Source organism: Leptonychotes weddellii, chromosome 5, assembly GCF_054177405.1.
Source record: "Leptonychotes weddellii isolate Sample4059 chromosome 5, ASM5417740v2, whole genome shotgun sequence".
In the NCBI taxonomy this organism is placed as follows: Eukaryota; Metazoa; Chordata; class Mammalia; order Carnivora; family Phocidae; genus Leptonychotes; species Leptonychotes weddellii.
The window spans coordinates 86,208,207-86,233,240 of NC_138373.1; the positions used below are offsets into that span (position 1 = coordinate 86,208,207).

The 25,034-nt window shown below is 38.0% G+C and overlaps 1 protein-coding gene across 1 annotated transcript in view; it reads right to left on the minus strand.

The window, feature by feature from the left end:
• Positions 1–25,034, minus strand: part of IRAG2 (inositol 1,4,5-triphosphate receptor associated 2) — a 118,446-nt gene that overhangs the window by 85,624 nt on the left and 7,788 nt on the right. The window contains exons 3-7 of the mRNA XM_081818941.1: positions 23,358–23,415; positions 4,099–4,282; positions 1,478–1,554; positions 1,309–1,387; positions 33–191 (exon numbers count right to left, since the gene is read on the minus strand). Of these exons, the coding sequence (XP_081675067.1) occupies positions 33–191; positions 1,309–1,387; positions 1,478–1,554; positions 4,099–4,282; positions 23,358–23,415 (557 nt within the window). The remainder of the gene's footprint in view (positions 1–32; positions 192–1,308; positions 1,388–1,477; positions 1,555–4,098; positions 4,283–23,357; positions 23,416–25,034) is intronic.

Sequence of the window (25,034 nt, forward strand, 5' to 3'; positions counted from 1 at the left end):
CCCAGCACACTGTACCCTTCTCTATGAGTCACCTTTTTATCTGATGGCGTAGCTCAGTACAATCCTCTGATAATTGGCAGTTAGCTTCTTCCAAGGTTTCTAATGCCAATTTGAACTTATTATTTTCCTCCTCCAGTTTCTGCTTGTGAAAATGCAGGTCTGCTACATAGGTAATCAAATCAGAAACTTCTCTGTGGGTGAAAGAATGAATGAGAATCATCTTCAACATCTCCAGTGCCTCCTGATCAAAATAAAGCATATATCACTGTGCAACTTTCTACGTTATCCCTTTCGATCCTAGTAAGTGTAGTCCATTTATATAATAAATATTTATTCAAGCATTGTTATGGTAGCAGAGATTTTTCCAAAATTGCCAAATATTCAGCATCGGCCAGTGGTGAAGTCAGCTGCCACAGCTTTGTTAATTCTTTTCCACTTCGCTTCTAACACTTGCCTCCACCTACTATGAAGAGTTTCCATTTCTGCCTGGGTCATGAGAGCTTCTGAAATAAATTGACACATTGTTACTCTTTCAGCCAAGGGATCTTGGCAGGTTTTAATAGGCCTTTAACTAGGAAACAATTCCTAGCGACTTATGTTTGCAGCCTGTAGCTCACAGTTTAGTATTCATCTTTCCTAATATTTTCTACAGTGTGTTAATGTTTTTGTCACCCTTGATCCTGACATTAGAGCCCAGGCCCTTTGAGAGTCTAGACCGCATGTTTCATGGAGTCCCAGGCCTTCTCTTCCTCTTTGCCATCTTATCCCAGTGCTTAGCACAGCTTGGGTACATGGTTCCTACCACACATTTTTGCGTGGGCAAACCTAAAGTAGCAAAGAGAACATAAGGGAGAGAGAGAATTGCCTCTCCTTGATATCTAAAACTTACACACCTTTAGCAGAAAACAGCCTTTCTCATTCATATCTAAAAGTATCTATTAAAGAGGTGCTTTAAAAACAATCACCCAAAGAGCTTAAGGTCAATGTCATAATTTTACTTCAAATGGAACTTGTTTTCCATGGAAAGCACATGAAGTTAATGTAGGAGAAGGGTTTTATTAGTGAGGAAATGTTAATTTATATAATACTAGTCTTATATAAATTGTGCTCCTAGTGAAATTAGTTCTAATACAATTGGGATAGAATAGTCAAGAGTTAAGTAAAAGATTGGTTAGCCACCCCCCACACACACACACACATACACAAAGCTAAGTGGCTTTATCGTAAGTAAAACATGTAGACCTATGAAATAAATGAGAAAAAGAAATAAGAGGTACTTGAGAAAGCATTACAAGTAAGAATGCTTACAAGACTCCTTTAGACATATCTCCACCCAAAGCCTCGAAGCTCCATGACGTACATTCTGTTTTATCTGTGGTCATCTTAACTGAAACACATACAAGAGTGTTTTATGAAAAATCCATTTCTCCAAACCACAAGAAAGTGGCAGAACAAACAGGAAGAAACACATGCATACTTGCTCTACTTGATTTTATGCTGTCCTGTTCAAAAACAGAATCATCGGTGCCACCTGATCCACCATGCATTCTTTCCCTGCAACCAAACAAAATCCATGAGCTAGGATTCTTTGCCAGCCCAAAGCTCAGCTAATTTTTCAGATGTGCTCTGTAACTTCTCTATTCAGGTATTTCTTTCTGAATTTTAAAACTATCTATTCATTCAGCAACTATTTGGAGTTCGACATTGTGCTTAGATAGGGTAATAGAAAAGAGAATTAAGGCATTACCTCTATCTTCCATTAACTTTTAATCTAACCTGAAAAAGAAAATGTGCATGCAGAAGTAGGCAGGTAATGATGTGCAGCAGTTATGATTGGGGACGGGAGGTCTCAAGGGATTAGGAAGTCAACATAGTTTGGCGTAATAAGTTTGCAGAGATAACAAGGCTGTGGGATTTGAAAAATTGGGAAGGAAAAGGCATGAACAACTAATACTTTTATGGTGCTATCATTTTTCCTTTCTCATGGAAAACCAAGTTGAACCTAAATGAATTGTACTTTGAGCATTTACTTCTGAAATTTGGGGAAAGCTCTATATAGTCCACTATCCAGCACACAAATTCTAGCTCTAACCCTCAAACATATTAAAGTTTCAACCATTTCCTTTTTAAGAGTTTCTATACTATGATTTTAAGTTTTATTTAATCTTTCTAAATGCCAAATACTTAGACTATCTCTTTGGAACAGCTACAAAATTCTCTAGATCTGTACTAACATCTCATTGTGTTTCAGTGTGCGACGGCTGTCAGAATAATTCACGCACCACTTCACTATTGATAGCTATATACCTATCACCATTTGAGCTTCTGTTCTTCTATTTTGTGCTTATACCTCCCATATTTTTCTTTACTTTTTTATAAAAATTGGAGTTCTTTTCTTTTGCTCTCACACCATTTTATAATAGATTATTAATACTTTTATTATACAAACCTAAGTATTTTAGAAAAATGGGAAAATGCATAAGAAAAAAACAGAAAGATGAACCCATCATGGAAAGATAATCATTTTGGAATATATTCTTCCCAACTTTCTTTATGCATATTTTTCCTTGATAAATATGGGTTTATAATACATATATGTATTTATGGTCATATTTGAAATAAATATATATGAATATTTCTCTTCTCAAATGTTTATCTAATTATAATTTTGAGTGACTATTTAGGATTCTAGTGAATGGAAGTATTATAATTTATTAATCTGACCCTCTATTTTAAAATTTGTAAGTTGCCTTTATTTATCACTGTCATAAACCTACATATATGGTTGGTTATTCTTCTTGAAGTTACATGACTAGCCCAAATACATCACATATTTTTAAGGGTTTGATATATATTCCTAAATCGTTCTTGAAAAAACCATGCCAACTTGCACTACCAGCAACACTGTATGAAAGGAGGCTTATTTCTCCACCTGCCCTGACAACATAGGGTAGAATTATTCTTTTAAAACTGGTATGTCGTCTTTATTTGTATTCCTTTGATTACTAGTAAAATTAGATATTTTTATGTATTTATCTTGCTTTCATGATTAACTCGTTCTTGGCAAACAACATTTTGGTCATCTTAAGTCATCTAGACATCCTAACCTTACGTGAAATCTAGCAAGTTTTGTCACTTTTTAGGCTTGCAGTGTTATTTAAGAAAATTCCTAGTATATATAAGCTCATAGCTGGAGATCGGTGGCTGATTAAAGCCAGAGAAATTAGGCTTCCTGTGAAAGAAGGTAAAATTTCTCCAGGATCCACCCAGGCACACCTGACATCATGCATACTCTTCTCCTTCTTTTTCTTTTTCCAATTCCACTTTTTTCCTTTTCCCTTCAGCTTCTCTTTATCCTAGGCTTTCAAATTATATTCACTACCTAATTATCCTCACTGACCTCTAAAGGGCACTCACTCTGTGTTTAAATGCATTTGGAGATTTGCCGGTCATTATCAATAATTTGCTTCACTCCTATGTCAGCTCAATTCTTTGTGAGAACATAATAATATGTGCTGCCCCTAATCACAATAAATGGATGTTATTAGGATCAACATAATTAATATAATACATTCTCAAAATATGCTTATCACCCCCATGTGTACACATACACTCCTCAGCATCATTATCACTTGGAAATATGTTAGGCACACAAATTATCAGGCTTCACCCCAGACCTGCTGAATTATGGTTGGGGGGCAACAATCAGGTATGATAAATAGTTCAGGTGATTCCAGTACATGCTAAAGTGTGAGGAGCACTGGATTATAGTACGTCCATCAACACATACACACACAAAAACAGTGATTAGCATTAATTGTAGTCAGTTGTTAAAACAGAACCTGAATATGCATCCTGCTGGGACTATGATTACCATTTTTTAAAAAGATTTATTTATGAGAGAGAGAGAGAGAGCTCATGGGCTCAAGAACAGGGGGGAGGGGCAGAGGGAGAGGGGGAGGGAGTCTCAAGCAGACTCTGCACTGAGTGCAGAGCTGGACACGGGGCTCGATCTCATAACCATGAGATCATGACCTGAGCTGAAACTAAGAGTCAGACACTCAACTGACTGTGCCACACAGGCACCCCAATGATTACCATTTGTTTCTACAGCAAGCCATCCATTCTTTCATGATGGCACGAAAAATTTCCAGGTCCACATGTAGGTCTCCCTTTTCAGGATCAAGTATGTTCCATAGCTCCGCAAGTCCACTATCTTCAGAATTTTGACTACTTGCTTGTCTCAGGTAATCTATTATCTTGGCAACTCCAACTGAACCTTAGGAAGAAAGGCAAATTAATTTTGAAAGATGTATTTTTTTTAATCAGAGAGAGAGAGAGAGAACACAAGCAAGAGTGGCAGGCAAGGGAGAAGCAGGCTCCCTGCTGAGCAAGGAGCCCGATGCGGGACTCAATCCCAGGACATCAGGATCATGACCTAAGCTGAAGGCAGCCGCTTAACCAGCTGAGCCACCCAGGCATCCTTTTTGTATTAAGATTATGTTTTAAAAGTGAAGAGTGAAGTGCTCAACTCTTTCAGGACCCTTGTGCTCTGGAATGTACCAGGTGTGCAGATTTGGGAAAATTTCTAAATCTCTTTAAGCCTCAGTTTCCTTATCTGTGAAATGGGGATGATAAAAACTACCATACATAGTTGTTGTGAGGTTTAAATATGCATGATATATATACTGAATGATCACTTGTGAGAGTAATCAAAAGGCCACATTCTTTTTTGTGTCTCCCATTCTTTCCTTAAAAAGCATTCAGTGAGGGCACCTGGGTGGCTCCGTTGGTTGAGCAACTGCCTTCAGCTCAGGTCATGATCCTGGAGTCCCTGGATCGAGTCCCGCATTGGGCTCCCTGCTCGGCAGGAAGTCTGCTTCTCCCTCTGACCCTCCTCCCTCTCATGTGCTCTCTCTCTCTCTCATTCTCTCTCTAATAAATAAAATCTTAAAAAAAAAAAAAGCATTCAGTGAACACCAACAGCATCTTTCACAGAAGTAGAATAATCCTAAAACATGTATGGAACCACAAACAACCCCAAATAGTCAAAGCAATCTTGAAAAAGAAAAACAAAGCTGAAGGCATCACAACCTTAGATTTTAAGTTATATTATAAGACTATAGTAATCAGAACAGTATGGTACTGGTACAAAAATAGACACATAGTTCAATAAAACAGACTCCAGAGCCCAGAAATAAACTCATGCTTATATGGTCAATTAATCTATGACACAGGAGGCAAGAATATATAATGGAGAAAAGACAGTCTCTTCAGAAAATGCTGCTGGGAAAACTGGACAGCTACATGCAAAAGAATGAAACTAGACCACTTTCTTACACCACAAACAAAAATAAACTCAAAATGGATTAAGGGCCAAATTGGTGAGATATAAAACCATAAAACTTGTAGGACATCTGGGGAAGATGGCAGAGTAGGAGGATCCCAAACTCACCTCATCCCATGGATACATCTAGATAACACCCACATCAGTATAAACAATCCAGAAAATAACCTGAACACTGGCAGAACAGACTCTCCACAGCTAAATGTAGAAAAGAGGTGACATCAAAAAAGGTAGGAAGGGTAGAGACATGATTGGGAACCAGACTGACTCATGAGACTGTCCGCGGGAAGGAGGGACACCACAGGCACAGAGATCAAAAAGGAGCACACCCCACACCAGGCATCCCAGGCATGGGGGATCCCCATTGGGAAGCTGTATCCCCATAATATTTGGCTTTGAAAACCAGAGGGGCTTAACTTTGCATGTTCTTAAAATTAGTGGGGTTTAACACCTAGAACCTTAGAAAGCAGCAGGCATGGCTCTGGGAGAGCAGGAGGGCAACAGGAAATGAAGTCCTGCCCTTAAGAGACAGCATAACAACACTGCTGAGATATAACAGAGAAGTAGCAATCTGAAAAACACCTGGAATATATGGGAAGATTTATTTACTAATTTTAGAACATGTGCAGGAGGGACAGAGACCATTGGGAGACTCCTCCAAGAAAAAAAGTGCTGGCAAGCACCAGCCTTTCCCCCTGCCCAGTCTAGATATATGGACACCGGCAGGAACCTGCACAGTGTGAACTCTTTCCACCTAGCATGTTAACAGTGACCCTACCCCAGCTTTCTCATGTGGACCCACTCAATCCAACATACCTTCAGCAGGAATCCATCCAAAGCAGTGCCCCATGCCTGGCAGTGTGCAAGTAGCCCAATAGGGACCAGCACCACTCCAAACTGACACCTGTCCCAGGGAGAGGGGAAGATAACCACATACATCAGTTTGACTATGGCCCCAAAAGTGGACAGGGGGCAGACATCTGGTCTGACTGTAGGCCCCACCCACCAAAGAAAGCTTCTCAGGGGACAACACAGGAAGAGAGCCTTGCAGTTCTGTGTGACCACAGCTCTTGCGAACACCCAATCTGATCCAACTCAAGCCAAAGGTGGTTCCAGAGTAGCCCATTAACCACACAGGGACCAAATCCTGCCCAAACAGGAAGGAGAACTATTGCAGATGACTGAACTGAAGGCAAATGTGGCTCAGCCACGACAGTAGGGTGCACACAAAACACATAGGAGACACTCCTGAAGTGTCAGGTGCTGGTGAACAGGAGACATTGCACTGCAGGGCACTACAGGGCCTCCACTTCATTAGCCCACCTCTTTCAAGAGCAAGAGATGGAACTGAGTTTCCTAACACATAGAAACAGACAAACAAAGTTAGACAAAATGAGGTGACAGAGGAATATGTCCCAAATGAAAGAAGAGCACAAAATCACAGCAAGAGAGCTAAATAAAACAGAGGTAAGTAATATGCCAGTTAGAGAATTTAAAGTAATGGTAATAAAGATACCCAATGGACTTGAGAAAAGAGTGGAGGATCTCAATAAGACCCTCAACAAAGAGAAAGAAAACATAAAAAAGAACCAATCAGAGGGGTGCCTGGGTGGTTCAGTTAAGCATTGGATTCTTGACCTCAGCTCAGGTCTTGATCTTAGGGTCATGAGTTCAAGCCTCCACTGGGTGTGGAGCCTACTTAAAAAAAAAAAAAAAAAGAATCAATCAGAGATGAATAACTCAATACTTGGAATTTAAAACACACTACAGGGAATAAATAGTAGACTAGAGGAAACAGAAGAATGGATCAGTGACCTGGAGAACAAAGTAGTGGAAAGAGATCTAGTTGAACAGGAGAAAGAAAAAAGACTAATAATGAGTATAGATTAAGGGAATTCAATGACACCATCAAGTAATAATGTTGACATTAAAGGATCCCAGAAGGAGAAGAAAGAAAAAGGGAAGAAAATTTATTTGAAGAAACAGCAGCTGAAAACTTTCCAACCCTGGGGAAGGAAACACAAATCCAGACCCAGGAGGCACAGAGAAGGCACAACAAAACCAACTCAAGCAAGTCCATACCAAGACACATAGTAATTAAAATGGCAAAAAGTAGTGATAAAGAGAGAATTTTAAAAGCAGCAGGAGATGGGTACTTTGGTGGCTCAGTCAGGTAAGTATCTGACTCTTGATTTCAGCTCAGATCATGATCTTGGGTGGGGGGGGGGTCCCTGGGAATGAGTCCTGTGTTGGCCGCTGTGCTCAGCAGGGACTCTGCTGAAGATTCTCTCTCCCTTGACCCTCCTCCTGTGCACGTTCTCTCTCTCTTTCTCTCGCTCTCAAATAAATAAATAAATCTTTTTTTAAAAAAAAGCAGCAAGAGAAAGAAAACAGTTACATACAAGGGAAACCCCATAAGGCTCTCAACTGATGTTTGAGCAGAAACTAGGCAGGCCAGAGAAGAGTGGCATGATATATGTTCAAAGTGCCGAAAACAACAACAAACAACAACACAAAAAACTGCAACCAAGCATACTCTCTATCCAGCAAGCCTATCATTCAGAAAAGGAGAGATAATGAGTTTCCCAAACAAAATTTAAAGGAATTCATGACCAATAACCAGCCTTACAAGAAATGTTAAAGGGGATTCTATGAGTAGAAAGACAAGCAGGAGTAAGAAAAGTAGGATGCACAAAAGCACTACAATTAAGTATATCTATAAAAATCAGTCAAGGAAGTCACAAAAGTATGAAACTATATAGCAAAAATACAGGTGGCAGAGGAGTAAAAACTTAGTGCTTTAAGACGGGGTTCAAACTTAAATGGCCATCAATTTAATATAATGTGCTATATGCATAAGATGTTATATATAAACCTAATGGTAATCACAAATAAAAAACCTGTAACAGATATGCAAAAAATAAAAAGAAATGAATCCAAGCATATAACCAAAGAAAACCAGCATGGAAAGAGCCCAAATGTCCATCGACTGATGAATGGATAAAGAAGATATGGTGTAAGACCTGTACCCCTGAAACAAATAATACATTATATGTTAATTTAAAAAAAAAGAAGATATGGTGTATATATACACAATGGAATATTATTCGGTCATCAAAAAGAATGAAATCTTGTTATTTGCAATGACATGGATGGAGCTAGAGTGTGTTATGCTAAGTGAAATAAGCCAGAGAAAGACAAATAAAATATGATTTCACTCATATGTGGAATTTAAGAAACAAAACAGATAAACATAGGGGAAGAGGGAAAAAAAGAAAGGGAAGCAAACCATAAGAGACTTAAATATATAGAACTGAGGACTGATGGAGGAGAGGCAGGCAAATAGGTGATGGGTATTAAGGAAGATGCTTGTTGTGTTTAGCACTGCGTGTTGTATGTAAGTGATGAATCACTAAATTCTACTCTTGAAACCAATATTATATTATATGTTAACTAAGTAGAATTTAAATAAAAATTTGAAAAAAAAATCACACACACAAAAATATTTAAAAACCAAAAAAAGCCCAAAATAAAACAAATAAACAAACACAAATGTTAACCTCTTCCAAGGACACCCTCACAGACACATCCATAAATAAAGTTTGACTACTATTTGAACATCCCTTAGTCCAATCAAGTTGACACATAAAATTAACCATCAAACTCTGTTGTAGCCATTAAGAAAACATTAAAAGTAGCCAATATTTGGGGGAGTCTTGTGCTTTCTATATCTGAGAAGAAGAAATGCCCCTTTGTAGAATTCTTAAGGACATGTAGTAGGTAAGCTATGGGAGTGACCTTGAAAAGCTTACCAAACACTTCTTATCAGAAGGGTATAGATTTGTGTATATTAAGATTTGTACAGATTAAGATAAATGGGCAAATACTTCTTGAATGTCATAAGAACCAAATATAGAAACCAATATTCTAAGCTTCCACTTTGATTTCTATCCTTTCTGTCCCAATGTAGCATTTCTTTGAAGCACAAATTTTGATTCCTAAGATTCTATTCTATGCTGTAAATCATAATGCAAGTCCTTATGGAAAAATAAAAAATTGTATGATATGGAAAAAAAAAGAAAGAAAGAAAACCAGCAAACCATGAAAGAAGAGAGCAAGAGAAGAAAGGAACAAAGAAGAACTACAAAAACAACTATAAAATGATGGACATTGGGGAGGGTATGTGCTATGGTGAGTGCTGTGAATTCTGTAAGACTGTTGAATCACAGACCTGTACCCCTGAAACAAATAATACATTATACGTTTTAAAAAAAAGAAGAAGATAGTAGAAAGAGAAAAATGAAGGGGGGGAAATCGGAGGGGGAGACGAACCATGAGAGACTATGGACGCTGAGAAACAAACTGAGGGTTCTAGAGCGGAGGGGGGCGGCGTGGTGGGTTAGCCTGGTGATGGGTATTAAAGAGGGCATGTGCTGAATGGAGCACTGGATGTTATATGCAAACAATGAATCATGGAACACTACATCAAAAACTAATGATGTAATGTATGGTGATTAACATAACATAATAAAATAAAATAAACAACTATAAAACAAGCAACAAAATGGCAATAAGTACATACTTATCAATTACTTTGAATGTAAATGGACTAAATGTTCCAATCAAAAAACTAGGGTGACAGATGGATAAACAAGCAAGAACCATTGACATGCTGCCTGCAAGAGACTCATTTCAGACTTAAAGACACATGCAGATTGAAGGTGAAGGGATGGAAAAGCATTTGTCATGCATATGGAAATGAAAAGAAAGCTAGGGTAGCAATACTTAGACAAAATAGACTTTAAACCAAAGACTGTAACTAGAGACAAAGAAGGACACTTCTAATGATAAAGGGAGTAATACAAAAAGATATACCCCACTTACATCAATGGATAGATCATCTAGACAGAACAGCAACAATGAAACAGTGGCTTTGGAGGATACATTGGACCAGATGGATCTAACAGATATATTCAGAACATTCCATCCAGGGATACCTGGTGACTCAATTTTGCTGATCTTTTCAAAGATGAAAGGAAGGGAGGGAGAGAGGGAGGGAGGGAGGAAAGAAAGAAAGAGGAGGAAGGAAGGAAGGAAAGAGTGAGAGAGAAAGAAAGAAAGAGAAAGAGAGAAGAGGAGGAAAGAAGGAGAGAGAGAGACAGAAAGAAAAAAGAAAGGGAGGAAGAAAAGAAAAAAGAATCAACACAACAAAAATACAAAGGATTAGGATTATAAGAGAATATTATGAAAAATTATATGCCAACAAATTGGACAAACTAGAAGAAATGGATAAATTCCTAGAAACATACATCCCACAAAACTGAATCAGAAAGAAATAGAAAATTTGAATATACCAGTTACCAGTGATGCGACTGCATCTGTTAAAAAAAGAAAAACAAACAAACAAACAAACAAAAAACCTCCTGACAAAAAAAGTTCAGAATCAGATGACCTCACAGGTGAATTCTAGCAAACATTTAAAGAAGGGTTAATACCTACCCTACTCCTCTCAAATGATTCCGAAAAAATAGGAGAGAAAGGAAAGCTTCCAAATTCATTATATGCATCCAGGATTATTCTGATACCAAAAACAGATAAAGACACTGCAAAAAAAAGAGAACTATCGGCCAATATCTCTGATGACCATAGATGCAAAAGTCCTCAACAAAATACTAGCAAACAAAATCCAAAACATTAAAAAAATCCTTCTTCATGATCAAGTGGGATTTACTCCTGGGATGTAAGCGTGGTTCAATGTTTGCAAATCAATCTATGTGATACATCACATCAACAAGAGAAAGGATAAAAACCATATGATCATTTCAGTAGAGCAGAAAAAGCATCTGACAAAGTACATCATTCATGATTAAAAAAAAAAACTTTCAACAAAGTAGGTTTAGAGGGAGCATACTTCAACATAATAAAGGTCAGATATGAAAAACCCACTGCTAACATCTTACTTAATGGGGAAAAACTGAGAGCTTTTCCCATAAAAGCAGGAACAAGACAAGGATGTCCACTCTCACCACTTTTATTCAGCATAGTACTAGAAGTCCTGGCCATAGCAATCAGACAAGAAAAAGAAATAAAAGGCATCCAAATTAGTAAGGAAGAAGTAAAACTTATCACTATTTGCAGATGACATGAGACTATGTATAGAAAACCCAAAGACCCCCCCAAAAAAACTACTAGAACTGATGAATTCAGTGAAGTCACAAGATACAAAATCAATATACAGAAATCCATTGCATTTCTATACACTAATAATGAAGTAGCAGAAAGAGAATTTAAGAAAACAATCCCACTTACAATTGCACGAATACCTAGGAATAAACTTAACCAAGTACATGAAAGACCTGTACTCTGAAAAGTATAGAACACTGATGAAAGAAATTTAAGATGACACAAATGAATGGAAAGATATTCCATGCTCATGGATTGGGAGAACAAATATTGTTAAAGTGTACATACTACCCAAAGCAATCTATAGATTTAATGCAATCCTTGTCAAAATACCAACAGCATTTCTCGTGAAATTAGAACATGTAATCCTAAAATTTGTATGGAACCATAAAAGACCTCAAATTGCCAAAACTATCTTGAAAAAGAACAAAACTGGAGGTATCACAATCACAGATTTCAAGATATATTACAAACTGTAGTAATCAAAACAGTATGGTACTGGCACAAAAATAGACAAATAGATCAATAGGACAGAACAGAAAACCTAAAAATAAACGCACACTTATATGGTCAATTGATCTTCAACAAAGGAGGCAAGAATATGCAATTGAAAAAAGACACTTTTCAAAAAATGGTATTAGGAAAAGCTGGTATTGGACACCTACATGCAAATGAATGAAACTGGACCACTTATTTATGCCATACACAAAAATAAATTCAAAATAGATTAAAGACATAAACATGACTTCTCAAACTATTTCAAAAAAAAAATAGAAATGGAGGGAAAACATCCAAACTCATTCGACAAGGCCAGCATTCCCGATTCCAAAAGCAAACAAAGACTCCACTAAAAAAAGGAATAGAGGTCAATATCCCTGATGAACATGAACTCAGAAATTCTCAACAAAATACTAGCAAATCGAATCCAATAGTATATTAAAAGAATCATTCACCACAATCAAGTGGGATTTATTCCTGGGTTGCAAGGGTAGTTCAATATTTGCAAATCAATCAATATGATACACATTAATAAAAGAAAAGATAAGAATCATATGATCTTCTCAACAGATACAGAAAAATATTTAACAAAGTATAGCATCCATTTTTGAGAAAAACTCTTAACAAAGTAGGGATAGAGGGAACATATCTCAACATCATAAAGGCCATATACAAAAAATGCACAGCTAATGTCATCCTTAATCAGGATAAAATTGAAAGCTTTTCCTTATGGTCAGGAAAAAGACAGAGATATCTACTTTCACCACTTTTATTCAACATAGTACTGGAAGTCGTAGCCTCAGCAGACAACAAAAAGAAATAAAAGGCATCCAGATCAGCAAGGAAGAAGTCAAAACATTCATTATTTGCAGACAACATGACACTATGTAGAAAATCCAAAAGACTCTATCAAAAAATTGGTAGAGTGATACATGAATGTATCATGTATTCAGTAAAGTCACAGGATACAAAATCAATGTACAGATAACTGTTGTATTTCTATACACCAATAATGAAGCAACAGAAAGAGAAAACAAGGAATCAATCCCATTTACAACTGCACCAAAACCCATAAGATACCTACGAATAAACCTAACCAAAGAGGTAAAAGATTTGTACTTTGAGAACTATAGAACACTTATGAAACAAATTGAAGATGACACAAAGATGACACAAAATTTAACAAATATTGTTAAAATGCCTATACTACCCAAAACAATCTACAGATTTAAAGCAATCCCTACCAAAATACCACCAGCACTTTTCATAGAGCTAGAACAAACAACCCTAAAATTTGTATGGAACCACAAAAGACCCCAAATAGCCAAAGCAATCTTGAAAAAGAAAAGCAAAGCTGGAGGCATCACAATTCCAGACTTCAAGTTATATTACAGAGCTGTAGTGATCGAGACAGTACTGGAACAAAAAGACACATAAGTCAACGGAACAGAAAACCCAGAACTGGACCCACAACTATACGGTCAACTAATCTTTGACAAAGCAGGAAAGAATATCCAATGGGAAAAAGACAGTCTATTCAACAAATGGTGTTGGGAAAACTGGGCAGCAACATGCAAAAGAATGAAAATAGACCACTTTCTTATACCATACACAAAAATAAATTCAAAATGGATGAAAGACCTAAATGTGAGACAGGAAACCATCAAAATCCTAGGAACATAGGCAGTAACCTCTTTGACACTGGCCATAGCATCTTCTTACTAGACATGTCTCCTGAGGCAAGGGAAACAAAAGCAAAAATAAACTATTGGGACTACATCAAGATAAAAAGTTTTGTACAGTGAAGGAAACAATCAACAAAACTAAAAGGAAACCTTTGTAATGGGAGAAGATATCTGCAAATGACATATCTGATAAAGTATTAGAATCCAAAATCTATAAAGAACTTATCAAACTCAACACCCCAAAAACAAATAATCCCATTAAAAAATGGATAGAAGACATGAAAAAACATTTTTCCAAAGAAGACATCCAGATGGCCAACAGACACATGAAAAGATGCTCAATATCACTTATATTCAGGGAAATACAAATCAAAACTACAATGAGATATCACCTCACACCTTGTTAGAATAGTTAAAATTAATGACACAGGAAACAACAGATGTTGGTGAGGATATGGAGAAAGGGAGACCCTCTTATACTGTTGGTGGAAATGCAGACTTGTACAGCCACTCTGGAAAACAGTATGGAGGTTCCTTAAAAAGTTAAAAATAGAACTATTCTATGACCCAGCAATTGCACTACTAGGTATTTACCCAAAGTATACAAAAATACTGATTCAAAGGGATACATGTCTCCTGATGTTTATATAGCAGCATTATCAACAATAGACAAATTATGGAAAGAACCCAAATGTCCATTAGGTGATGAATGGATAGACAATATGTGGTGTGTGTATACAAGAGCATGTGTGCATGCGCGCGCGCGCACACACACACACACAGAGGAATATTACTCAGCCATCAAAAAGAATGAAATCTTACCATTTGCAATGACATGGATAGAGCTAGAGAGTATTATGCTAAGTGAAATAAGCCCGTCAGAGAGAGACAAATACCATATGATTTCACTCATATGTGGAATTTAAGAAACAGAACAGATGAACATGGGGGGTGGGGGGAGAGAGAAGCAAACCATAAAATATACTCTTAACTACAGAGAACAAATTGAGGGTTACTGCAGGGGAGGTAGGCAGAGGGATGGGTTAAATGGGTGATGGGCATTAAGGAGGGCACTTGTGAGGAGCACTGGGTGTTGTATATAAGTGATGAATCAAGAAATTCTACACCTGAAACAAAACAAACAAACAAAAAAAACTGATTACAGAGAAATCTCAATCTCCAAAAGGAAGCAGTACAGATGAAATTTATTTCAATAAAAGAAACTAGAAATTAAAGACAAAATGGGAAAAGAGAAAAGAAATGAAAAAAGAGAAAGAAGGAAAGAAAGAAGAAAGAAAAAGAGAAAGAAAGAAAGAGAAAGAGAAAGAAAGAAAAAGAAATATCTATACAATGGAATTTAGAACACAAGGGAGAAAAGAGACAGGACATTTACCGAAATGACATGTTCTTTTACTACTGGAATCACAGATCATAAGAATATTTTAAGTCATGCCTCCTGCCTGACATTTGTAGAAAAGACAGGGAAAAAAGAATTGTGTTGATCTACATTATTTGGTTGCATCATTGTATTTCATAAAATATGCCTGATTTTCTATAGGTCCCAATATGTGTTCATGATCCAAAAACATAATGTGAGGTCCTATTATTTACATAGCTGGATCATTGTAGGATCCTACAAATACTGACAAATATCATTTCTTTGTATAGCAGTCAATATTAAGAGATAATTCACAAAAATGTGAAGACTAAAGAATCAATAGCAGATGCTGTAAATTACTAGAGAAAATGAAAATAAACATAGGAATGAGTTTGCATTAAAAAAAGAAAAAAGACCTAAATATGAGACCTGAAACCATAAAAATTCTAGAAAAGAACACAGGCAGTAATTTCTCTGACACAAGCCATAGCAACATTTTTCTAGGTATGTCTCCTGAAGCAAAGGAAACAAAAGCTAAAATAAACTATTGGGATTACATTAAAATAAACAGCTTCTGCACAGTGAAGGAAAAAAATCAACAAAACTCAAAGGCAAACTTCAAGATGGGAGAAGATATTTGCAAATAACATATCTGATAAAGGGTACTATCCAAATTATATAAAGAACTTATACAACTAAACACCAAAACAAAAAAACAAATAAGCCATTAAAAAATGGGCAGAAGACATACACAGATATTTCTTCAGAGAAGACATCCAGATGGCCAACAGACACATGAAAAGATGCTCAACATCACTCATATTCAGGGAAATGCAAATCAAAACCACAATGAGATATCACCTCACAGCTGTCAGAATGACTAAAATAAAAAACACAAGAAACGGGGCGCCTGGGTGGCTCAGCCGTTAAGCGTCTGCCTTCGGCTCAGGTCATGATCCCAGGTCCTGGGATCGAGCCCTGCATCGGGCTCCCTGCTCCACGGGAAGCCTGCTTCTCCCTCTCCCACTCCCCCTGCTTGTGTTCCCTCTCTCACTGTGTCTCTCTCTGTCAAATAAATAAATGAAATCTTAAAAAAAAAAAAAAAAAAAACACAAGAAACAACAAGTGTTGACAAGAATGTGGAGAAAAAGGAACCCTCATGTACTGTTGGTGGGAATGCTAACTGGTGCAGCCACTCTGGAAAACAGTATGGAGGTTCCTCAAAAAGTTAAAAATAGAATTACCATATGTTTCAGTAATTCCACTACTGGGTATATACTCAAAGAATACAAAAACACTAATTTGAAAAGATACATGCACCCCTATGTTTATTGCAGCATTATTTACAATAACCAAGATACAGAAGCAGCCCAAGTATCCACTGATTGATGAGTAGATAAAGAAGATGTATACACACATATCACATAGGAATGAATTTGCATTTTAAAATGCATTATATGTATTTAAAAATGCATTATATATCCATAATGGAATATTACTCAGCCATAAAAAAGGATGAGATTTTTGCCATTTGTGACAACACGGAGGGTATTATGCCAAGTGAAATAAGTCAAACAGAGATAAATACCATATGATTTCACTTATATGTAGAATCTAAAACAACAAAACAGTAAATAAACCAACAAAAAGCAGAAACAGACCCATAAATACAGAGAACATACTGATGGTTGCCAGAGGAGAAGGGGTGGGGGGGATGGCCAAAACAAGTGAAGAGGAGTGGTAGATACAGGCTCCCAGTTATAGAAAAAGTCATGGGGAGGGGCATCTGGGTGGCTCAGTCGGTTAAGCATCCAACTCTTGACCTTGACTCAGGTGATGATCTCAGGGTCATGAGATTGAGCCCTGTGTCGGGCTCTGTGCTCAGCTTGGAGTCTACTTGAGATTCTCTCCCTCTGCTTCTGCCCCTCCCCTGCTCACTCACTCTCTCTCCAAGTAAATAAATAAAATCTTAAAAAAAAAAAAAAAAAGGATAAAATGCACAACAGAGGAAATACAGTCAGTAGTATTGTAATAGTGTGGTATGGTGACAGAAGGTCACTTGGGGAGAGCACACTTGGGGAGAGCACAGCAGAACGTATAGACTTGTTGAATCACTATGTTGTACACCTGAAACTAATGTAACATTTTATGTCAACTATATTTCAAAAATAAAGTTAAAAATTAACTACTGCATATATTTTTCTCAGGGCACGAAAAAAGTGTTATTAGTTAAATATGAAAATGCGGGGAGAAAACAAAGGCATTCAGCATCCAGCCTAGATGAAATTTCAGTCTCAAGTAAGTACTTCAAATCTTTTTTGGGTAAACTGATGTGGAGAGGCCATTCTTAGATACAGTCATTCCTACTATCACATTCAGAAATTAAGTTAGTAACTGACACACCAATCTTATTTAAGCTTAAGACTTGTCTTTTACTTCTAACTGAAGCCTGCCTTGAGATCTATGCTCTGGGGACAGGGTGGATGCAGGGGTGAAGATTCTTCCCTCAAGGAGGTAAATATAGACTAACAAAAGCATGAATAACTTTAAAGAGAGTACAGCTAGTCCCCAGCTTACAATGGTTTGATTTCCAACTTTACAGTGTTGCAAAGTGATACACATTCAGTAGAAATTGTACTTCAGATTTTGAATTTTGATCTTTTCCTTGGCTAGTGATATGCAATATGATACTCTTTCTTGATGCTAGACAGAAGCAGTAAGCTGCAGCTCCTAGTCAGCCATGCGATCACAAAGGTTGAGAACAAATACATTTACAACCATTTTGTACCCATACAACCATCCTGTTTTTCACTTTTGGTACAATATTCATTACATGAGATATTCAATACTTTATTATAAAATAGGCTTTGTATTAAATGATTTTGCCCAACTGTAGGCTAATATAAGTGTTCTGAGCACTTAAGTTAGGCTAGACTAAGCTATGATGTTAAGTAGGTTAAATGTATTAAATGCATTTTTAATTTAGGGTATTTTCAATTTACAATGAATCTGTCAGAGTGTAACCCCATCATAAGTCAAGGAATATCTGTATTAATTTAATGGCAAATGTCATTTGGCAGTGTTAGGAGGTACTGAGAAGGGGAAAAATACATTTAGAGAGATGATTTTTATTCCTTTTATTTGTAGAATTGAAGAGAGAGCTGTGAAGCCAACAAGAATATCTTTATCTTATTTTCCTCCACTAAAACTCTAAGCCCTCTATCACATACCTCAAACTGAAAATACCTCCTGTCATGGATTTTTATGTGTCAACTTAACTGGGCCATGGGATGTCCAAATATTTGGTCAAGCATTATTCTGGATATTTCTGTGAAGGTATTTTTAGATGAAATGAACATTTAAATTGGTAGACTAACTAATGCAGATTGTCCTTCCTAATGAGTGTGAGCCTGAGTAGAACAAAAACATGGGCCCTCCTCTAAGTAAAAGAGAATTTTTTCTGCCTGGCTGCCTTTGTTTGAACTGGGACTTCAGCTTTCTTCCTGCTTTTGGACTCAAATGGAACCATCAGCTCTTCTTTGGTCTTGAGGCTGCCTCTAGACAGGAACTATGCCATATGCTTTCCTGGTTCTCATTGGGGAAGCTTTGGATTCAGACTGGAACTAAACTATTAGCTCCTTAGGTCTCTAGCTTCCTGACTTACAGACAGATCTTGGGACTTGCCTGCCTCCATAATCATGTCAGCCAATTCCTTATAATAAATCTATCTATTTATTATCTTTCTATTATCTTTCTATTATCTATCTATCATCTATCATCTATCTATCATCTATCTATCATCTATCTATCATCTATCTATCATCTATCTATCATCTATCTATCATCTATCTATCATCTATCCATCCATCTATCCATCCATCTATCCATCCATCTATCCATCCATCTATCCATCCATCCATTCATCCATCCACCCATACACACACACACACACACACACACACACACAATTGGTTCTGTTTCTCTGAAGAACTCTGATCAATATCTCCCTTCAGTGGAGCTTCCTTATTTTCTTCAGGGAAATAGTTCCTTAAATCCTGCCCAAGCAGAACAGCTTTCTGGAAATAAATAAACACCATTCATCCTACACTATAATTAAGGGTGCATGGAAATGTTTTGCTGCAAGAATATTCATTATGATGCTGTTTATAATAGAGAAAAAATAATATCCAATTGAGACAGATTGGGTAAGTAAAATATGATATATTCCCAAAAAGGTATAGTATATGAAGAAAATTTGTGGACACAGATGACCACTCAAAATTACTAAGTGAGAAAAAACAGATTATAAAAACAAGTCTGGAAACATTCCCATACACACTTGGGGAACATACTGCATGTATCTTAAGAAAAAAAGAATGACCCCAAAAATCTTAAACCATTTTCAGCAATCTACTGTGGTAGTGAGGTACACAGAATCCAGGGTGTCCTTTTTGATCCCTGCCTCCTAATGTTTACACCCTTGTGTAGCTCCCTCCCCTTGAGTATGGGCAGGACCTATGTCTTGCGTCTAACCAATAGAACATTGCAAAGGTGATGGTATATACCTGTGTGTGATTATATGATTAAGGTACCTAAGATCACAGCTCTTGACTTGGCTGGAGTCACTAATTCTCCTGCTGGCTTTGAAGAAGCAAGATGCCATGTTATGGGCTTCTTATGCTGAGAGGCCCAACTGGCAAGAAACTGAGGGACACCTCTAGCTGACAACAACCCTCAGTCCTATAACCACAAACAACTAAATTCTGCTGCCCAAAGCAGGTCAGTCCCCTGTTGAGCCACAGATAACACAGCTGCCCTGGACAACACCTTGACTACAACTTTGTGAGTTCCTTAGCCGAGGACCCCGCTAAGCTGTGCATGGACTCCTGGTCCACAGAAGGTATGGGGTAATAAATGTGTATTGTTCTAGGCCACCAAGTTTGTGTAAATTCAGCAACAGAAAAATAATACAGGTAGTTTGGGTATTATTATTCTAAAAGTGTCGTGTATATATTGAAGAATAAAACAAATGAGCATTTATATTGGTGTCATTGAGGACCAGGATTTTCTATGGGTGAGAAAGGAAATAGAGATACAGAAGAGACAAGTAAAACCCCTATAATACTAAATTTGCATTGGATAGTTGCTGAACTCATAATGTACTTTATCTTCAAAAAATTTAAGTACTCCCTAGATCTGACTACTGAAAAGACCCATAAATGACAACAGCCCCTTGCCTCCAGATTGTAATCTCTATTATTTCCCATGAAAAAGAGCCATGGATACTTGAAGAAATACATGATTCCAAGGTTGGGGCAGGAAATGTATAAGACAAGCCTAGAGAGTTTTATAGTACCAGGGAAAATAAGCTATTAAAAACAATGAGGACATGTCGAAAGTATTAGTACCTGGGACATCTGGCTGTTACCAGGAAGTAATTAAATGCTCAAAGAAAGATGGGAACATACCAAGCAGATATAGAAGCCACCTTAAATAATATCCTGCTAGCCAACTCTGGGACAATTTGAGCTTCAAAATAAATAATGATAGTAATAGATTATAAACCACTGGATATAAGAAGAATCCAGAATTCATTGTGATATTAATTAGTTAGGAAGAAGGTAAAACCCTTACAGTAGATTGACAAGTAAGAAATATAGAAAGAATGATGGAGATAAAAAATATTTCTATTTGGCAACAATTATAGTAGTAATTGATTTAGGCAAGAAATATCAGTGGATGCCATGTTTCTAATCACAAATTCCAATGTGGAGATTTTTTTCTCCCCCCACACACATCCAAGCAATTCTTGGATACCAGCTGGGTGTCTTACAATTCAGTTCAATTTGGACACTCTCTGCCTGGTGATGGCGTCAGATCCCATAGGACCCACCCCTACAACCTTCAGATGCCAATCCCAAGTCTAGGACATCACCTGTGTTTCTGACTGACCTGCTATAAATTGGATGTTCCCATGAACCCCTCCTTTGGTTTGCTAGAGTGGCTCACAAAACTCAGGGATACATTGTGCTCACTAGATCCACAGTTAATTATAAAAGGATATAACTCAGGAACACCCAAATGGAAGAGATGCACAAGGCAAGGTGTGGGGAGGGGGCACAGAGCTTCCATGCCGTCTCCCTGGCACACCACTCTCTCCAAATCTCCACATGTTCAACAACTTGGATGCTCTCCAAACCCTCTCCTTTTGGGTTTTTGTGGAGGCTTTATTATATAGGCAAGATTGGTTAAATCATTGGCCATTGATGATAGAACTCAATATTCAGCCCCTCCCCCATCCTGAGGTCAGGGAAGAATAGTTTAAAGTTCCAACCTTCTAATCCTGCAATTGTCTCCTCTAGCAACCAGCCCCCTGTCCTTAGGTGAGGCCCAAAAGTCACCTCATTAACATAACAAGACACCGTTATTGCTCTCATCATTTAGGAAATTCCTGATGTTTTAGGAGCTCAGGGCCAAAAACGGGACAAAGATCAAATATGTATTTCTTATTATAAAGCACAATGGCATAGATGCTAACACTAGTGAATGAAAATCTGAAATTCTTCCTAAAGGAAGAATCCACATGGTAAGACACCACCATCCTCCACCCCAATCCCTCCCAAATCCTCCCCACTATTCCCAAGGGAAAGCCATCTTGCCTGGAAAAATCCTTTTCTTCTGCTAATAATGTTCTTGCTCCATTTTCCTTATAAAAACCTTCTATTTTGGGCGCCTGGGTGGCTCAGTTGGTTAAGCGACTGCCTTCAGCTCAGGTCATGATCCTGGAGTCCCGGGATCGAGTTCCGCATCGGGCTCCCTGCTCGGCAGGGAGTCTGCTTCTCCCTCTGACCCTCCTCCCTCTCATGCTCTCTGTCTCTCATTCTCTCTCTCTCAAATAAATAAATAAAATATTTAAAAAATAAAATAAATAAAATAAAAACCTTCTATTTTGTACATCTCTGAATTCCTTCCTACTTGCTAGATGGGATGCTGCCTGATTCATAAATAATTTAATAAAGCCAATTAGACCTTCAAATTTACTCAGTTGAATTTTGTTTTTTAACAGATTTGGTGGCAGCAAAAGGATCCAAAGTGAACTTCCAGCAGCGTTTGGGGATGACGAGACACACAGCCATGGTGCCTGTGAACCCTTTGAGTTTGCTGCTTTTCTTGTCATTTCCAAGGGCTGTGGGTAAATTCCTCTCAGTTCTGAGCTCTGCTCTGTTGTATTTGAGCTCTCAATCTAATTGACTTTCCTTTACAGGGCAGGTCAGCTTGTGGGGGCAGACGGGTGATGTCCTAAGTTCAGTTGATCTGGCATATTTGCCCAGAGCCCAGTGGAGCTGGTGGTTCTGCCCAGAGCCCAACTGAGCTGGCAGAAGGGTCTGCCTGGAACCAAGCCCTTAGCCTTTCAGACCACAATTCCCATAGTGGAAAACTTTAAGTTTCCACAGGAATTGGTGGTGCATACAGGGCCTTCTTGTGGCCAGGATATAGTAACATCTCTAGGTTACTACTGATACATTAAGGTGGACAGGTTTGTTTGCAGGGATATTGGAGGCCAAAAATCTGCAAAAGTTGGTAGGCATAAGTTGAGCATTTAAAGGCTGTTAGAGCACTAGTCACCTCAAGAAGAATCCCATGACAAGAGAAGTTGGTCACAGAATGTGTTAGATTGACATTAGGTCACCCACCAACCGCAAGGAAATTTCCATGCAACAAGGTACACTATTAAACATACACAAACCCCAACCTTGTGGCACATCTCTTTTAGGTATAGTATGGCTCTGAGAAACCCACAATTTTAGGTAATGGATTCTTTTTTTTTTTTTAATATCCTTGCAGGTAGCTAATGGGATTCTTAAATGCTAAAGAGTCATGCATGCCACCTTCTTGCACACCTGCTTATTTTGTGTCTAAGAGCTATAGTTCCAGAAATCTCAGTTATCTAGCAAAAACAGCAAAATCTCACTAAGCTTGTTTTGTGTCCTGTGGAACTTGGCTTGGTAACTGTCAGGTTGGGGGCCTCAAAATAAGGCCAGACAGAAATGTGAGTTTCACTTCTTTTGCAGGTAGATATGGCTGAATAGAAGAAATGTGTGTTAACTCCATTTGCAGATAGGGTCCTATCAATACTGCTCCCAGCCCTCAAGGGTATTACAACCTAGAAATACAGTGACCAGTATGGGAACTGTTCTAATTAGGTAAGATCATTTAAGAAGTGCACTTGAAAGCAAGGGTTCCCAAATTAAACAGAATGGGATACCTGTTTTAATTGGCATGTAGGAGCCTCCAAAAAGTTTCAAAATTCCAAAGTAGTTCCACTGAAAGATTCATTACAAAAAGCTAATGAAAAAGAGACAATGTAGCTAAAATAAGACTACAAGACTGATGTAACTCCTAGTGCTCCCCTCTATCCTTTGAGCATTCATCCTAGTTATCCTCTTTCTGAATTGTCTTTCCACTCTAAAGAGACTATTAAACAGTTACTTTTAAAAATAAGACCATCCAAGGGCACCTGGGTGGCTCAGTTGGTTAAGCATCTGCCTTTGGCCCAGGTCATGATCCCAGGGTCCTGGGATCGAGCCCCGCATTGGGCTCCCTGCTCAGGGGGGAGCCTGCTTCTCCCTCTGCCACTCCTCCTGCTTGTGCTCTCTCCCTCTCTGTCAAATAAATAAATAAAATCTTTAAAAATAAGGCCATTCAGGACTACCAGAGGTCCTCATCAGGCATCTTTTACTCCTTGGTCAAAGTCTGAACTAAGGGTCTTAGTTGAAGAATTTCCTAAACCCAGAGAGGATCCTCAAGAGTTTTTGTAAATAGATTTGTTCCTCAGCCCAAAGATGGAAATAAATTCACATTGTTCTTTCCTTCCCAAATCCAGACTCATTGGTTATTGATCCTTTATCTCCTAGAAATAACTATTTCCTTCTTGCTTGTATCGTTTTAGGTCTTACTGAAGTAGGAAAGCTGAAGGGATTCCATTTTAGAAAGTCTCCATTTCTGTTGTTTTTCTGCTAGACCCTATTCACTCATGTTCCATATTTTGTCTCCGAACAAGCCAAAGAAGCTATCTTCCCACTTCAAGGGGTGATGAGGGATAGAAGCAGAAAAATGTTCGTGTTTAGCCCAGAAGGCTGGCCTATAGCCTGCATAGTTCTGATAAGGATCAAATACGTGCTTGTTGCTACATTCTTAAAGGGTCTCATGACTGCCTGTACTTCTCACTAATAGTTAATATCAAGCTCAATGATAAGCACCAGAGACATCTTGCAAAAGTAGTTTTATGAGTAGAAATTGAAAGAAAACATTTATGATCTAATACTCCCTGTATGTCCCCTCCCCTTTGAGCACTAAGCATATAACCAACCACCAGCTTCATACAGTAAAAGTTCAGCTCTTTCTGACCACGGGTCCTGTCTCGGTGCTACTTAAATAAACTTACTAAAAGTTGCACCGTAAAACATCTCAAGAACTCTTTCTTGATTGTTGGCTCAATGATTCTGCAACAGGCAGAGGCCAGAAAGTTAATCGTTAAGTTTTGTCCTAGGCCCCAAACACCTGATAACACATAAGAAGAGCCATATCCTAAACATGTCCCAGGACATTAGCTTCAAACAAACCTCAACTGATACTGGCATCAATACCCTTATCTTTGGTAATTTATGGAGTAACCCCTCTTGTTCACCTGACACTTGCCTTTGACTGTACCCTACCCTGGATTCCTGGAGGAACATGTACCCTAGACTCTCCTAATACAAACCCCTAACAATGATGAGACTCATTCTTCTCTCCTTTCTGAGTCTCCCAGATACTCCGTCTGCTATTATGTCTGTCACACTATTCAATAAACTCTGTTTCCACTTTCTCTGGCTCACATTTGATTTCCATTCTGCATGATGCCAAGGAAGGGTCATGGCTGGTCCATTGAGACCCTCCCCTG